Here is a 17,009-nt window from a genome sequence, read left to right on the forward strand (position 1 = left end):
GACACTATATTCCAGCCTGGGCGACAGAGTGAGACTGTCTCAAAAAACAAAAAAAAAGAAAAAAAGAAAAGAAAAGAAATGTGCCCCCTCTAGTGTGCCTCCCAGGTCACTCAACTGATGGAAAATGGAATCCTACTACCGTGCAGGGCTCTAGAAATTCAGCAGCGTTTCACACATGGCATCTGCCATCAAGAAAGTCACAGGAAGGTGGGAGGAAGACACAGATAGCCACAATATAAAGTTTAGCCAAGTTCTCTTTTGCAAGGCTAATCATAGATGAGGGGATGCACCCTAGAGCCACCAATCCAGCCCCTTCCGCCTCTGGCGGAAGCATTAATGACACTGAGATGTGTCAGAGCTCCCACCAGCCCCCTCTTCACTGCTACTCTTTCTTTCCAGGCAAAATAGGAACCACAAACCCCAGCTTCCTCTTGCAGAGTGGCTGTGGCTTGTAGGGGAGACGGAAATGGCTGAGGTGCGCATGCAAGACCTGAGTCACTTGAGCTGCTATTGCCACATGTCCCCTCCCTCTCCCCCTCCCCAGTTCTAAGGTCTTCTGCTCCCACTTTGACTTTTCTGGCCTCTCCCTTACCCTTTATTTCCAAATGTGCACCTGAGTCCCCTGTGTGATGTACACCCATTTCCCGGGCTGCAGTGGGGGCTGCTATGGGCATCAGGGTCCGTGGGCAGGGCCCGGGGTGGGGACACATCAGGGAGACACAGGGGAAGAGGAAGTGCCTTCGGTCCTCGGGAAGATTGGCTTGTCTTGGTGGGTGGGGACGGTCATTGTCAGCTTTCTGGACACACAGACACAGACAGACAGGATGGACTTCCTCCGGCTACACCTCCCTGGGCTGCACCAGGCCTTGAGGGGGGCACTGGTGAGAGGGGCAGACAGCTGCCAGAGACTTGCACCCCATTCCCTGGGGCCTCACCTCCGGGCACCTCCCCTGGGGCCTCACCTTTCCCCTCCTCCTCCTGATCTCCTCAGACTAGGGATTGCTTTCTCAGGATCAGGCAGACTCCTGGCCTAATCTTTCTGAATTTTAGGCCCCACCTCCACCCATGCGTCCTCATACCCCTAATCGATGCCCTTTCTGGCTCCTTCTGCAAATCCTCTTCTCCTCTCAGATCTCAGTACCCTGTGCTGAGATCTGGGCTCCTCCAGCCAGGACCCCCAGGGAAAGGACTGGGACTCCCCTTAATGTCTCTCTCCTCCCTCTTTTTTCCTAGGATTCCCTTGGCACCTTTGTCTCCTACCTCTTGGGAGATGCAGTCCCCACTGTAGAGCGGGAGGCACAGGAGGCTGAAGAACTGGGGGCGGTGGCCGTGGGAAGGACAGGGAAGATTGTAGAGGAGGAAGCCCAGGAGGCCCTGGAGGGCCTTAGAGGCAGCCAAAACGAGGGGGCTGGAGGGCTGAGAGGGCCTGGAGAGGACAGAAGACCTGAAGCGGGGAGCTCAGCTGTGGAACAGACCTGGGGCTCGGGAGATGGCAGCTCCCATGGGTCCCAAGCAGAGAGGCAGGACAGTGGGGCTGGTGAGACAGCCAAGGCTGCCAGGTGCCAGGAGCCAAGTGCCCCTTTGGAGGCCAGAAAGAAATCCAAGGCAGGGTCTGGGGCTTGCCAAGAGAGGAGTGGCCAAGCCCAGGAGAGGCAGGAGCCCGACGAGCAGGAAGTGAACAGAGAGGAGAGGCTGAGAATCTGGGAACAGGAGGAGGAGGAGGAAGAGGTCAGGGCAAGAGAGCCAGGGATGGCCAGAGGGGCGGAGTCAGAGTGGACCTGGCACAGAGAGCCAGAGGGGAAGGCTGGTGCTGGCGGGCCAAAGGCGGCAGGGGACAACCGGGAGACGGAGCAGGGGGTCAGGAAGGCAGATGCAGGGGAAACTGAGGAGCCTGGGGCCGAAGGGGCTGGGAAAGGAGAAGAGGTGGTGGTGGTAGAGAAGGCCTGTGAAAGCACTAGGGCATGGGGGACGCGGGGCCCAGGGGCAGCGCCTGAGGACTGGGGAATCTTAGGCAGAGAGGAGGCCAGAACAACCCCAGGCAGGGAAGAGGCCAGGACAATTTTAGATGGGGAGGAAGCCAGGACAATCTCAGGTGAGGAGGAGGCCGAGACAGCCTCAGGCAGGGAGGAGGCTGGGACAGCCCCGGCCAGGGAGGGGGAGGCCGGGACAGCCTCAGGAGGGGATGAGGCCTGGACAACCTCAGGCAAAGAGGAGGCTGACCTCCCGGGAGTCAGACAGACAGAATATGGAGCAGTCCCAGGAGAAAGGCTCCTAGAGGCTACTGGAAAAGTCTGGGTCCTAGAGGAGGAGGGGGATGAGGAGAGAGAGGCTGAGGTGAGCCCTTTCCCCAAACAGGTCCAGGTCCTGGGCACTGAGAGAACAGAAGAGGCTGCTGACAGCCAGACAGCAGGGAGGGAGGCTGTGGGAGGCCAGGAGGCAGGGGAGAGTCTTGAGGGTCAGGTGGACCTGTGTGGGAAGGAGGCTGAGATGAGGTGGGACTTGGAGATCAGGGCTGACCGGGCCAGGCTGGAGGAGCTGGTACAGGCAGAGGAGGCCCAGGAGGAGAGAGGGAGCGGCAGGGATCCAGCGGCTGAGCTGCCCTCAGATGGAGAGGCTGAAGGCGCTGCCGACTTGGAGGTGACTTCAGAGGCCAGGCCTGAGGAGGAGCTCACAGGGGAGGAGAGCGAGGCGGCCCAGACTAGCTGCGGCCCACGGGGGGTGGAATGGGGTGGCCTCACACACAGGGTCACCAAAGGCCAGGGACCTGAGCAGATGGGAGGCGCCCAGACCCCAAGTAAGCAACCCGAGGAAAGGGAGGCAGGTGAGGTGGAGCTCCAGGGAATTCTGGCCTGGAGCAAAGAGGAGCAGGAGAGGAGCCTGGAGGCAGGTCCCAGGCACACGGAGTCTGTAAAGCCGGAGGCCTCCGAGGCCTTCCCAGGAGCCTGGGAAAACCGCACGAGAAGGGACATGAAGAGAGGAAATACCCAGGAGGATGCGGCCGATGGCGAGCAGTGGGAGGAGGAGGCTGTGGGAGGCCAGACCCTGGTGGCTGAGGCTGAAGGAGACCGAGAGTCTGAACTATCAGAAGTCCCAGAAGCAGGCGGGGAGGGGCTGCTGACAACCCAGGACACGGGATGTGGAATTGAGGAGGGAGAGGCATCTGTCTCAGAGAACCAGGATCTGGATGGAAGCATGGGAGCAGACGCAGGGCCTGGGCTGTCACTGGGAGAGGCCTATGCCAGAGAAACCAAGGATGGGGGGGCGGAGGCTGACAGAACACCCAGGAGAGGCTGGAGGCTGCAGGCGGTGGCTGTGGGCCTCCAGGACCCTGAGGATGCACAGACTGGCACTGTAGCTGCTGAGGTTATGGGGGGTGAGGTGGACCCAGACGTCAGCGCTGCTGGTGCTGGTGAAGCTTTGGAAGGGGCGCTTGGGCAAGGCTGGGACTTGAAAGAAAGGGAAGAGACAGCAGCAGGAGAGCATGCAGGTGGGCAGGAATTTGGCCTGGAGGGCTCAGCAGAGGAAGAGGTGGCTGGCAGAGGTGGCCAAGCAGAGGCTTTTGAGGCCAGGGAGGGAGGACCTGGGGAGGGCGGGTAGAGGCAGAGGAATCCGTAGGTGCAGAGGACAGCTGTGGGCTGGATCGCGTGGGCTCCCAGACAGCGAGGGCAGACGGGATGGGAGCCATGGTGGAGGCTGCAGGCCTTCTAGGAGAGTGGATGCTGTTGGAAGAAAAGGCTGTCGGATGGCAGGAGAGAGAACAGAGGAAAGACAGTGAGGGGCGGCGTGGGGACCACCACCCTGAGGGAGAGGCACCAAGGCTCCTTGATGCAGAGGGTCTCATGGTGACCGGGGGCTGGAGGGCAGAGGCCAAGGAGACTGAGCCAGAAAGCCTGGAAGACGTCAGGGGCCAGGAGGAGTGGCCAACACACCAGACCCCTACAGAAGCTGCACCAGGGTCAGTCGGGGAAGCCGAGACAGCTGAGGCCACAGGCAGTGCCAGAGGAGGTGCTGCCAGCAGCTGGAGTGAGGTGAGGGCTCTTAGTGGGGTCTGGGGGGGAATGAGTGGAATCCCGAAGCCGGTCCCATGGTCCTCTGTGCTCCCTTTCCTGCAGGTCCCGCTCCCTGGGTCCCTCCTAGATGTCTCTGTCCCAAGGAGCCGCGTGCACCTCTCGAGAAGCTCCTCACAACGTCGCTCCCGGCCCTCTTTTCATCGGACTCCAGTCCTGGAGCAGCAGGAGGAGCCCCCAGCCCCCAATCCTCCTGAGGAGGAACTGTCGGCCCCTGAGCAGAGACCCCTCCAGCCGGAGGACCCCCCAGAGCCAAGCCCTCTGAGGCATGATGGGACCCCCGTGCCAGCCAGGAGAAGGCCCCTGGGACATGGGTAGGCACAGGGCAACTCGGTTGGGGTGGGGAAGAGACCGTGGGCACCTGGGAACCTGTTCTCATGGGCCTGACTTTCGCCTTCAGGTTTGACCTCATACACCCTGGTATGATGCAGGAGCTGCAAGCCCGTCTGGGCCGGCCTAAGCCCCAGTGACTGAAACCCAGCGCTCTGGGAGCCAGGCCCTGAGTGGGGGCCAGAAGGCTTGCTCCGACGCCGCTGAGCCCTGTTCCCTCTGCCACCGTGGACACATCCTCTCCACCCTCTGGGCCCCAGTGTCTTGATGTATCATTCATGCAGCAGGCAAAACCAGACGTCTGGGAAGACCTTGACTTAAGGAGTCTGATTCTCCAACACAGGCTGGTGTACCACCTACTCCACTGAGACCACTTCTCAGGGTGCCTGCCCTGGTTCCTCTCCAGCCTGAGTCAGCTATCTGGACTGCACGGAGGCTGGGCACGGGGGCTCATGCCTGTCACCCCAGAGCTTTGGGAGGCCAAGGTGGGAGGAGCGCTTGAGACCAGGAGTTTGAGACCAGCCTGGGCAACATAGCAAGACCCCCATCTTTTAAAAGCAAAATAAAAAAATAAAGACTGCAAGGAAGACTGAGAGGGAACGACCATTCTCCTTACAGGCCTCCCTCTCTGACTTCCGCTTCCCAGCCCAACTCCCTGCACCAAGACCCTCAGAACTGAGCAGGGGTAACACAAACCTCTGGAGTCGCATCCAGGTCAAAGGAAGGTGGTTAGGAGGGCTTAAGGAGCACTGCTCAGAATCAAAGACGAGTTGTCTTGAGCTTCCAAAACGGTAGCTCGGCCTCAGGATGCCACTGTTTACTATGGCAACTGCCTGGCTGAGCAGGACATAGTAGGGGAAGATGGGCCAGGGACCCCAAAAATGTAGGAGCAGAGAGGGGTTCAGGATGGCTAGAGGTTGCTGACTCCGTTCCAGGCTGCCCTGCCCTCTGGGTGTCAGCAGCCCTTCCCTGAAGAGAAGCGGAGGCCAGGGGTGGATGAGAGTGCTTTATTGGGCACCCAGCATAGGGGCTCAGCCCGAGGAGGACCAGCAGGCTCCGAAACAATAAATAAACCATCATCTCTCTAACAATAAATAAATATCCAAGAAATAAATAGCTGGCAAGGACCAGAGGGGCTTTCAGTTACTGGGTAGGGCCTGGGGCAGGGGGCTGGAAGAGCCCTCCCTTGTCCAACGCTGATGATGCAGAGGCTGCCCTGATGCCAAGACTCCAGTCCTAAAGTACTAAAGGGTGAGGGGCAGGGGGCTAAGAAGCCACCCAATCAGGGCTGGGGGCCCAGTGTTGGGAACCCCAAGGGCCAGACTGAGTGCCCGGCCTTGGACAGCAGCAGCAAGTCCCGCACGGCCCGAGATAAGATGAGCTCCAAGGAGTGCAGCAGGCGGTACGTGGAGAGGAGTTGGGGCCAGGACACCTGGGCCGGCCCCTGTGAGGCACTGCCCAGTGCCCCTGGGAGCAGCCCACTCCTCTCCTGCTCCTCTTCCTCCTCCTCCTCCTCCTCCGGGAGGTGGAATCCTGCAGCTAGCACCTGTGAGGAGAGGCCATGGGTTAGGGAGGGGCCAGGCCAAGAACCTGAGCGAATCCTCATTCCCTATTTTTGCCCAGCGGCTCCTAATGACATCAGTGACCACAAGGTCATGATTTCCCCGGACATTCCCTACTTGATTTTCCATGATGTCACCCGCTAACGCGTCTCACCTCATCTTTCAGTTCGAAAAAATGGAAGTCAAGGAGCAAGAGGATGCTCACAGAGCTAGATCACCCCAAGGACTGCCCCGAGGGGTGGGTTCAGGAAGTTTCTGCTGTTAAGGTTGCTCTTGGGTTGGCTCAGCAACAGGCAGAGGGTGACACAGCTCAGATTTACTGCTGCTTGCCCTTCCTTTCTCTCTCTCTCTCTCTCTCTCTGTCTTCCTTTCTTGGAGTCCCGCTCTGTCGCCCAGGCTGGAATGTAGTGGGGCGATCACGGCTCACTGCAACCTCTGTCTCCTCAGTTTAAGCAATTCTTTCCTACCTCAGCCTCCCGAGTCGTTGGGATTACAGGTGCCCACCACCACACCTGGCTAATTTTTGTTTTTTTTTTTTTGAGGCGGAGTCTCGCTCTGTCGCCTGGACTGGAGTGCAGTGGCCGGATCTCAGCTCACTGCAAGCTCCGCCTCCCGGGTTTACGCCATTCTCCTGCCTCAGCCTCCTGAGTAGCTGGGACTACAGGCGCCCGCCACCTCGCCCGGCTAGTTTTTGTATTTTTAGTAGAGACGGGGTTTCACCGTGTTAGCCAGGATGGTCTCGATCTCCTGACCTTGTGATCCGCCCGTCTCGGCCTCCCAAAGTGCTGGGATTACAGGCTTGAGCCACCGCGCCCGGCCAATTTTTGTATTTTTAGTAGAGATGGGGTTTTACCCTGTTGGCCAGGCTGGTCTTAAGCTCCTGACCTCAAATAATCCACCTGCCTTGGCCTCCCAAAGTGCTGGGATTCCAGGCATGAGCCACCACGCCCGGCTCTGCTGCTTGCATTTTCTATTCTCATTTCATTAAGTGTAAAATTCTGATTTCCCTTTGAAAGGTTCTGGAAGATCTGGGTGACATCAGAGAATCACAGGGAGAAGGGAAACAGGAGGCAGATGCTGTGCTGGGCGCTCAGGACAAACCCCGAGTGACTTCCCAGCCCAGTGGCCTCCTGTTCAAGGTGGAACCCCAGGAGAATGCCAAGATTGAGGGGCGGCACCAGGGCCTGGTGTGGCTGCACGTGACCACACACACACACACACACACTCACACACATACTCATTCTCACAACGCAGTCACAGTCATTCCCATACAGTCACATTCAAACAAAACACATTCATGGCTGGGCACAGTGGCTCACGCCTGTAATCCCAGCACTTTGGGAGGCCGAGGCGGGCAGAGCATGAAGTCAGGAGTTCGAGACCAGCCTGGCCAACATGGTAAAACTAAAAATACAAAAAAATTAGCCAGGCGTGGTGGTGCATGCCTGTAATCCTAGCTACTTAGGAGGCTGAGGCAGGAGAATTGCTTGAACCAGGGAGGCAGAAGTTACAGTGAGCTGAGCGTGCCACTGCACTCCAGCCTGGGCGACAGAGTGAGACTCAGTCTCAGAAAAAAAAAAAATTCATTCACGTACTCACACAGTCACACTCACACTCATCCTCACACACTGACACACCTATACCCAAACTCTCACCCACACACCTCACTTTGACACAACACTCACATTTACACACCTACCCCCACACACACTCTCACACTCACAGACCCACACACTCACACACTCTCACACTCACAGACCCACACACTCACACACTCACACTCACAGACCCACACACACACTCTCACACTCACAGACCCACACACACACTCTCACACTCACAGACCCACACACTCACACACTCACACTCACAGACCCACACACTCACACACTCTCACACTCACAGACCCACACACTCACACACTCACACTCACAGACCCACACACTCACACACTCTCACACTCACAGACCCACACACTCACACACTCTCACACTCACAGACCCACACACTCACACACTCACACTCACAGACCCACACACTCACACACTCTCACACTCACAGACCCACACACTCACTCACACTCACAGACCCACACACACACAGACCCACACACTCACAGACCCACACACTCACTCACACTCACACTCACAGACCCACACACACACAGACCCACACACTCACACACTCACAGACCCACACACTCACACACACACACTCTCACACACTCACAGACCCACACACTCACACACTCACACACTCACACTCACAGACCCACACACTCACACACTCTCACTCACCCACACACTCACACTCACACTCACAGACCCACTCACACACTCTCACACTCACAGACCCACACACTCACACACTCTCACACTCACAGACCCACACACTCACAGACCCACACACTCACAGACCCACACACTCACACACTCTCACACTCACAGACCCACACACTCACACACTCTCACACTCACAGACCCACACACTCACTCACACTCACAGACCCACACACTCACACACTCTCACACTCACAGACCCACACACTCACACACACTCACACTCACAGACCCACACACTCACACACACTCACACTCACGGACCCACACACTCACACACTCTCACACTCACGGACCCACACACTCACACACTCTCACACTCACGGACCCACACACTCACACACTCTCACACTCAGACCCACACACTCACACACTCTCACACTCACAGACCCACACACTCACACACTCTCACACTCACAGACCCACACACTCACTCACACAGACCCACACACTCACAGACCCACACACTCACACACACACTCACAGACCCACACACTCACACACTCTCACACTCACAGACCCACACACTCACACACTCACACTCACAGACCCACACACTCACACTCACAGACCCACACACTCACTCACTCTCACACTCACGGACCCACACACTCACTCTCACACTCATGGACCCACACACTCACACACTCTCACACTCATGGACCCACACATACACAGTCACGCCCACACACTCTCACACTCACAGACCCACACACAGTCACACACACATTAATGGACCCACATACGCAGTCACAGTCACATTCATACAGACCCACACACACACACCCATATACTCTCACAGTCACATACACTCACACAGACCTACACACTCACACTCATGGACCCACACACACACAGTCATGCTCACTCATACAGACCCCACACACACAGTCACACCCACACACTCTTACACTCACAGACACACACACACTCATGGACCCACACACTCACAGTCATGCTCACACTCATACAGACCCACACACACAGTCACACCCACACACTCTCACACTCACAGACCCACACACTCACACACTCTCACAGTCACACACACGGACCCACACACACACAGTCATGCTCACACTCATACAGACCCACACTCACTGTCACACCCACACTCTCACAGTCACACACACACTCTCACACTCACAGACCCACACACTCACACTCTTACAGTCACACTCTCACACTCTTGCACCCACACTGTCACACTCACACTCTCACACTCATGGACCCACACAGTCACAGTTATGCTCACACTCTCACACTCACACACACTCAGAGCATGGGATCACTGGATGAGCCAGCGAGTCTTCTTTCCCACGTGGTCTGGGGTGGCCAGGCTTTACCTGGAAGCGCAGGTGCCGCTGCAGATCGCGGAGGTCCAGCCTCATGGCCCACAGCTGCATCCTCTCCGTGTTGGTCCAGCGGCCCTGGGTCCCCAGCCCTCCCAGCAGGGCACGGAAGGGCTGAAGCGTGGTGGAGAGGAAGCAGAGACGCTCCAGGTCCTGAAGGGAAGGCAGATGGTCAGGAAAGGCCCACAGGCCAAGGATGGCCACGTCACACCCACCCCCTCCCTATCCGGGTCTCCTTCCCATTCCACACTCCAGCCTCCAGTCTATCCCCATAGCTCTTCCCCACCTCAGCCCAGCTCCGTCCCCATTCCTTCCATCTCCACTGTCTGGGACATTTGCCCCATCTCCTTTTCCAGCCTCCCTTTCACTCCCATGCCCATGGTCTTCTCTAACCCACCCCTCTCAGTCCCTGAAGCACTCTCCTTCTGCAGCCCTGTTCCCTTCTCTCCTTCACCACCCCATCATACCTCCTGCCTATGCATTTCCATCCCATCTTCAGCCCCATTCCCATGCCTAACCCCAACTCCATCCTTCCTCCATGTGCCCAGACTCACTCTTTCAATTTGTCCATCCCATCTCCAACCTCATTCCCAACCCCATCCATTCCATTCCCCACCAGCAACTCCCATCCCTTCTCCATCCCCTGCTTAATGTTCACCCTCATCTCCAACCTTCTCGTCTCTAGCTATCCGCATTCTCACCCCCAGGGCCACCTCCACCCACCCTCCATGCTGCTGTGATCTCTCTCCAGTCTCATGCCAGTCCCATGCCTGCCGCGTTCCACGCCCAGCTCCACTCTTACCTCTTCCCAACCCCACTTCCTTATTCCGGCTTCATCTTTATTGTTTGTTTGTTTGTTTGTTTGTTTTGAGATGGAGTCTTGCTCTGTTGCCCAGGCTGGAGTGCAGTGGCGCGATCTCATCTCACTGCAACCTCTGCCTCCTGGGTTCAAGCAATTCTCCTGCTTCAGCCTCCTGAGTAGCTGGGATTTCAGGCACACACCACCATACCCGGCTAATTTGGTATTTTTAGTAGAGACAGGGTTTCTCCATGTTGGTCAGGCTGGTCTTGAACTCCTGATCTCAGGTGATCCGCCCTTCTCGGCTTCCCAAAGTGCTGGGATTACAGGCATGAAGCACCACACCTGGCAGTTTATTTATTTTTCTGAGACAGAGTCTCCCTCTGTCCTCCATCCTGGAGTCCAGGATTATAACTCACTGCAGCCTCCAACTCCTGAGCCCAAGCAATCCTCCCATGTCAGCCTCCTGAGTAGCTGGGACCAAAGGTGTGTACCACCATACCTGGCTAACTCTTAAATTCTTTTGTAGAGACAAAGTCTCTCTATGTTGCCCAGGCTAGTCTTGAACTCCTGGCCTCATGCAGTCCTTCCACCTTGGCCTCTCAAAGTGCTGGGTTTATAGGTGTAAATCACCGTGCCTGTCTTTCATCTTTATGTCCAATGACATATTCAACATCATCCAGGTTCTATCCCCAATGCATCTCCAGCTCAATCTCCAGCCTCATCACAAGTCTATCACAAGCTTCCCGCCCCATTCCACCAGCCCTCACTCACAGAGAGGCGGCGCCAGGCCTGGAAGGTCAGGGAAACATCAGGGAGCTGCTCTCCCAGGGGCAGGAGGTCCAGGTTCACTCCTGGCAGGTGAGATTCCGCCTGGGGAGCAAGGTCTGTTAGTGGGGGCCAGAAGGGATTGGGGGTCTGCCTGTCCCCAGCACCAGCTGCATTGCGGGGACTTACAAAGTGGTGGGCCTGGCCCCGAACCTCAGAGAGCAGCTTCCTGGCGAGATGCAGGCTGACCGTGAACTCCCTCTGCAGCTTCTGCACGCTCAGCTGGGGCCTCCCTGGGGGCCTTGGGAATCCCCAGACACCAGCTTGAACCAGGAGCAAGGGAAGCAGCAACAGGCTGAGCCCTGGAGAGATGGGGAGAGGGTGGGCGAGACAGGGAGAGAGCTTGAGAACTCGGGAGAAGGAAGGGAACATGGCTTTTCTGAGCCTGTGCTAGCTGTGAGCATGGTACAGGCACTGTCACCATCATCATTCCTCTGCCTCCTCAAAACCACAGTGGAGGCCAGGTGCGGTGACTCATGCCTGTAATCCCAACAATTTGGGAGGCCGAGGCGGGCGGATCACCTGAGGCCAGGGGTTCAAGACCAGCCTGGCCAACATGGCAAAACCCTGTCTCTACTAAATATACGAAAATTAGTCAGGTGTGGTGGTGCATGCCTGTAATCCCAGCTACTCAGGAGGCTGAGGCAGGAGAATCGCTTGAACCCGGGAAGCAGAGGCTACAGTGAGCTGATATAACACAACTGCACTCCAGCCTGGGCGACAGAGCCAGACTCCGTCTCAAAAAAACAAACCAAACCAAAACAAAACCAAACCCCATGATGCAGCCAGCATGGTCCCCATATGGCATCTCTGTATGGAGTGCCCACTTTTGCAAAAAGACCAGAAGCCTGATCCTGTTTTTTTTTTTTTCTTTTGAAACAGAGTTCTGTTCTATCACCCAGGCTGGAGTATAGTGATTTGATCACAGCTCACTGTAGCCTTGAACTCCTGGGCTCAAGTGATCCTTTCGTCTCAGCTTCCTGAGCAACTGGGACCAAAGGGACACACCACTGTGCCTAACTGTTTCTATTTTTTGTAGAGACAGGGTCTCACTACATTGCCCAGGCTGGTCTTGAACTCCTGGCATCAAGAGATCCTTCCGCCTCAGCCTCCCAAACTGCTGGGATCACAGGCATGAGTCACTGTGCCAGGACAGAGGCTGGATTTTGACCCCCATAAACTCCCTTGGCCAAATGCTTTTTTCAGTGAGCAACCTGCACAACCACATGTGGCAGCTTCAGTGCTATTGTTCTCCCCATTTTGCAGATGAGGCTCAGTGAGGTTGACTTGCCCAAGGTCAAATAGCCAGAAGGTGGGAAGCCAGGACTGGATTCCAGATTTTTCCAAATGCAAGGCCCATGGGTTTTCCCCAGAGAATGCAGAGGGAGGCAGCCACCTGCCCCGGGAGTGGGCACACCATGTTCTGCCAAGGATTCTTTGGGCTCAGTCAAGCGGCTCTAATGGCTTGAACTGGCCGTGAGGTCCCCAGGGATGGGCTAGCAATGCCAGAGGCTCTATCCCAGGGAGTCAAAAGCACAGGTTGGTCCAGTTTCCATCACGGCAAGTGGATCCTGGCAGGGTAACCTGCCTGGGGTGAATCCACAGTGTGGGAGCTTTTTTTTTTTTTTTTTGTAAGACAGAGTCTCACATTGTCACCTAGGCTGGAGTGCAGTGGTGCGATCTTGGCTCACTACAACCTTCATCTTCTGGGTTAAAGCAATTCTCCTGCCTCAGCCTCCTGAGTAGCTGGAATTACAGCCATGCGCCACCACGCCGGGCTGATTTTTATTATTTTTAGTAGAGAGGGGTTTTGCCATGTGGGCCAGACTGGTCTCCAACTTCTGACCTCAGGTGATCCACCTGCCTTGGCCTCCCAAAGTGCTGGAATTACAGACATCAGCCACTGTGCCCAGCCCAGAATGGCTGATTCCGAGTGTGCTTCCTGACCTGTGTTTTCCTGGAAAGAGGGGCAGTGGATGGGTGCTGTAGGAAGAGGGTAGCATTCATCAATTTCCCCCTCAGGGAGAGGAAATCTAGCAAGCACAAGAGTTACACAATTCTCCTCGAAACACAAACCAAAACTGGCCCGAAGTCCATCCTGCTCTCCCTACTCTCCCTGCCTCTTCCCTGTCCTCTCTCAATCTCTAATCCCTGAGCTCTGCTCTTCGAAATGTCCCGATAAAGGTGAAGGGGAGCTTTTAGGGACATCTACCTCCCTCATGGACTTCTAGATGTGGTGGGCATTGCCTAACCTAAGATCTCTGGCATTCAGACTCCCTGGCTTGGGGGCCACTCGGACCCTCTGACATCCTGGAGACTTACGGCAGAGTGGGGTTCTTCCTAGCTCAATGTTGGGGACAGGGTGGGTGCCCCCAGGCCCTGGTGGATCAAGCCCAACCATAAGTGAGCTGTGCCATCTCCGACCTGAGCTCTGGAGCCCCCAGACCCCCTCCTTACCCTCTGCAGCCGATCCTGGGTCATTGGCTCTGGCCTTTGAAGGTTCTGTCTCCATCGTTCAGCCTTTGGTCCCTACCTGCCCTATGTAGCATGTTATCTTCTCCTCTGCCTACTGCTTTGGTTCTAGCCCCTGAGTTCTGCAGCCACCAGCCGCAGATTGGACCTCCTTCTAACGTCAAACTAAAGACCTCTGACCCAGTGAGGCTGCTGACATCTTGGTCCCAGCGCCCCACTTGTGCCAGCACTTGTTCTGTTCTTCCTTCAGCCGGCCTCATTCTCAGTCTTAGCCAAACTGTTTGGCTTCTGCTTATTCACTCCAAACTCTTCATTTATCTGCCTAGACCTGGTCCTTGTCAAATTGCTGGTCCCACCCTCCCCATTCCTGCTAGCCAAGGCTTCCTTCCCATCCTCTGCCCAGCCCTGGGTCAAAACACCACCCCACTGCCCCAAGCCCCCACCCAGTCACGCCAGCCTCCCTTCCCATCCAGCAGCCAGCCAAATCCTCAGTCTTGGCCAAGTTGCTGCTCTCAGCTCTCGACCCCATGCACCAGCCAAGCTCATCCATCCTCTGCCCAAACTCAACCAAGCCCCCCATCCCTGGCTTCAAACTCACGCCAGCCAAGGTTGCCTGCCGTCTGGCCCATGGCGGGGCCCGGCCTCTTTGGTCAGCCATCTCCTGGGTAGGGGGGGTCTTATACTGGGGGCTGTGCCCGGTTTCACTTTCCGTCCTGCTTGTACTTTCAGCTTTGTGTTCACTCACTCTTCCCTCTCGCCACCCCTTGCTAAAATGGGGAAATGTAATTTCCCTTCCCGGAGGGGGTGGGAGGTATGATGGGGGGTGACGGGAAGCTGGAGTTTCAGGACACCCAAGCTCCAGACCCACTGCTAAGCTCCCACGGCCAGCTCTGCCCTCAGTGCCCCATGCTTGGGTGAGCCATCCAGCCCTATTCACTGGTTGATCCCAGTGTCCCAAATCCCCTCCTGATTCTCGGCTCTGCCACCACCATCCTAGGGCCTACTGTCCTTCCAAAGATGGATGGCCAGGTAAGGGGATTGCCCACCCGAGGGGACTCGGGGTTTTGAGTCATCTGACTCCCTTATGGTTTACCAGATGGCTGAGGGAGGTGGCGCAAAGAGAGTCAGTGCTTAATGGGTGGCTGGGATGCACCCTCGCTTGGGGCCAGGCAGAGGCTCAGTGTGATGGTGGGATTGGAGCTCAGTTTGTAACTAGGATCAGGGCTGGATAAAATTAGGTCCGAGGCCATATCTGGGACCAGGGTTAGGGCTTTTTCCAGGGTCAAGGGCTCTGTCTCCATCTTTAACCAGAGTCAGATATAGGATTTGAGTTCAGTCTATAATCAGGATCAGGGACTCAGTGTACAGCTGAACTCGCTGCCTAGTCCCGGGCCAATGTCCTGGCTGTGTCTGTGTTTAGGGTCACAGCTATCGGTGACCTGGGGCTTTGCTTGTGGCCTGTAGGGTTGGGTCTAGAGCTTGGTCTTTGGCCAAGGTGCTGACTGGGACTGGGACTCAGTAGGGGGTCCAGGCCTGGGCTGGGATGAGAGCTCAGTCAATAACCAGGATTGGGGCTCAGCCTGTGGCCAGGCTCAGGTTGAGTGAGGTCAGGATCAGCGCTCAGCCAGGCCCAAGAATAATCTTGGTGTTTCTGCTCTGTAGAGGCCATGGTCAGGGCTGGGCCGCATGGACCACAGATCTCCCTTCCAGCACAGCCCCACCCTTAGCCCCGCCCTGGATTTCCCATCTTCAGGGAGAGGATGGGGTTTCTTGGTCTTCCCCGAGAACAACTGCTGCCACTTTCTTTTTAGGACTTGTGGGGTTTCCCTGCCGGGTCCCTGGTGTGAGATAGAAACCAGGGGGGGCTTCCCCTTCCTGCTGTCTGCCTCCTTGGCCTGCCTGGGCACTGCCCACCAGGCCACGTGGGAACAAGTGCGCCAGGGAAATACCAACATCTGCTGAGGGAGCAGCCCCACGGGCCACTGGAGACGGACAGGGAACTGGGGCTGTAGTCCAGACAGGTTTCCCCTGCAGCACCCCCCAGTGGTGGCAGCTCACTCCCCGGCAGCCCATGCAGCTGGGGCTCCCCACAGCGGGTCCTAGAGGCATGCCACCTGCTCACCCCCTTGACCACATGGGGCCTCCCTTTGGCTGTCTCCATGGTCCCTCCCAACCTCTACTGTCACCCAGGAAGTTGAACCCTGGCTGGGCGACTTGGCTCTCACCTGTAATCTCAGCACTTTGGGAAACTGAGGTGAGAGGATCCCTTGAGGCCAAGAGTTCCAGACCAGCCTGGCCAAAATAGCAAGACCCCATCTCTATTAAAAACAAAATAAAATAAGGCCAGGAAAGGTGGCTCACGCCTGTAATCCCAGCACTTTGGGAGGCCAAGGTGGGCTGATCACGTGAGGTCAGGAGTCTGAGACCAGCCTGGCCAACATGGTGAAACCCTGTCTCTACTAAAAATGCAAAAACTAACCAGACATAGTGGTGGGCGCCTGTAGTCCCAGCTACTTGGGAGGCTGAGGCAGGAGAATTGCTTGAACCTCGGAGACAGAGGTTGCAGTGAGCCAAGATTGTGCCACTGCCCTCCATCCTGGGCAACAGAGCAAGACTCCGTCTCAAAAAAAAAAAAAAAAGAAAGAAAAACAAAGGGTAGGGGGTGGTTGGCTGGGTGCTGTGGCTCATGCTGGTAATCCTATCACTATGGGAAGCTGAGGCAGGAGGATCACTTAAGCCCAGGAGTTCAAAGTCAGCCTGGGCAACATAGTGAGACCCCCCTTCTCTAATTTAAAAAAAACATTCTTAGGCTGGGCGCAGTGGCTCACGCCTGTAATCCCAACACTTTGGGAGGCCGAGGTGGGTGGATCACGAGGTCAGGAGTTCGAGACCAGCCTGGCCAGCATGGTGAAACTCCGACTCTACTAAAAATACAAAAAAATTAGCCAGGCATGGTGTTGCGCACCTGTAGTCCCAGCTACTTGGGAGGCCGAGGCAGGAGAATTGCTTGAACCTGGCAGGCAGAGGTTGCAGTGAGCCAAAGTCATGCCATTGCACTCTAGTCTGAGTGACAGAGCAAGACTCTGTCTCAAAAAAAAAAAAAAAAAAAAGAAAATCTTGAACCCTATCTTCTCTTAGGGCTCCCTGACACACCCCAATCCCTTGCTGCTCCTTTGCACTTCTGTTTCTTTTTTGAGATGGAGTCTCTATCACCCAGGCTGGAGTGCAGTGATGCGATCCCAGCTCACTGCAATCTTTGA

General features: G+C 56.3%; 2 protein-coding genes across 3 annotated transcripts; one reads left to right on the forward strand and one right to left on the reverse strand.

Moving 5' to 3' along the window:
• Positions 1-406: 406 nt before the first annotated feature.
• Positions 407-4,984, forward strand: APOBR (apolipoprotein B receptor). Its single transcript, XM_033217990.1, is given in 5 exon segments — positions 407-881; positions 1,234-3,577; positions 3,580-4,028; positions 4,113-4,381; positions 4,468-4,984. Coding segments are annotated over 5 exon segments (3,384 nt in total). The 5' UTR covers positions 407-629; the 3' UTR covers positions 4,538-4,984.
• A 406-nt stretch (positions 4,985-5,390) lies between these two features.
• On the reverse strand, positions 5,391-14,708 carry IL27 (interleukin 27). 2 transcript variants are annotated; one of them, XM_033218002.1, is made up of 5 exons: positions 14,348-14,708; positions 11,407-11,579; positions 11,224-11,322; positions 9,645-9,803; positions 5,391-5,943 (listed from the first exon to the last, which is right to left on the reverse strand). In XM_033218002.1, exons 1-5 carry the CDS (start codon positions 14,376-14,378, stop codon positions 5,680-5,682), a joined length of 726 nt encoding a protein of 241 aa, XP_033073893.1. In that variant the 5' UTR covers positions 14,379-14,708; the 3' UTR covers positions 5,391-5,679. The 2 variants fall into 2 exon arrangements, with proteins under 2 accessions (XP_033073893.1, XP_033073892.1); XM_033218001.1 differs by lacking the exon at positions 14,348-14,708 and having other exon boundaries at positions 11,407-11,786.
• Between the last annotated feature and the right edge of the window lie 2,301 nt (positions 14,709-17,009).

Source organism: Trachypithecus francoisi, unplaced genomic scaffold (genome assembly GCF_009764315.1).
Source record: "Trachypithecus francoisi isolate TF-2019V2 unplaced genomic scaffold, Tfra_2.0 Lachesis_group10, whole genome shotgun sequence".
NCBI classification, from domain to species: Eukaryota; Metazoa; Chordata; class Mammalia; order Primates; family Cercopithecidae; genus Trachypithecus; species Trachypithecus francoisi.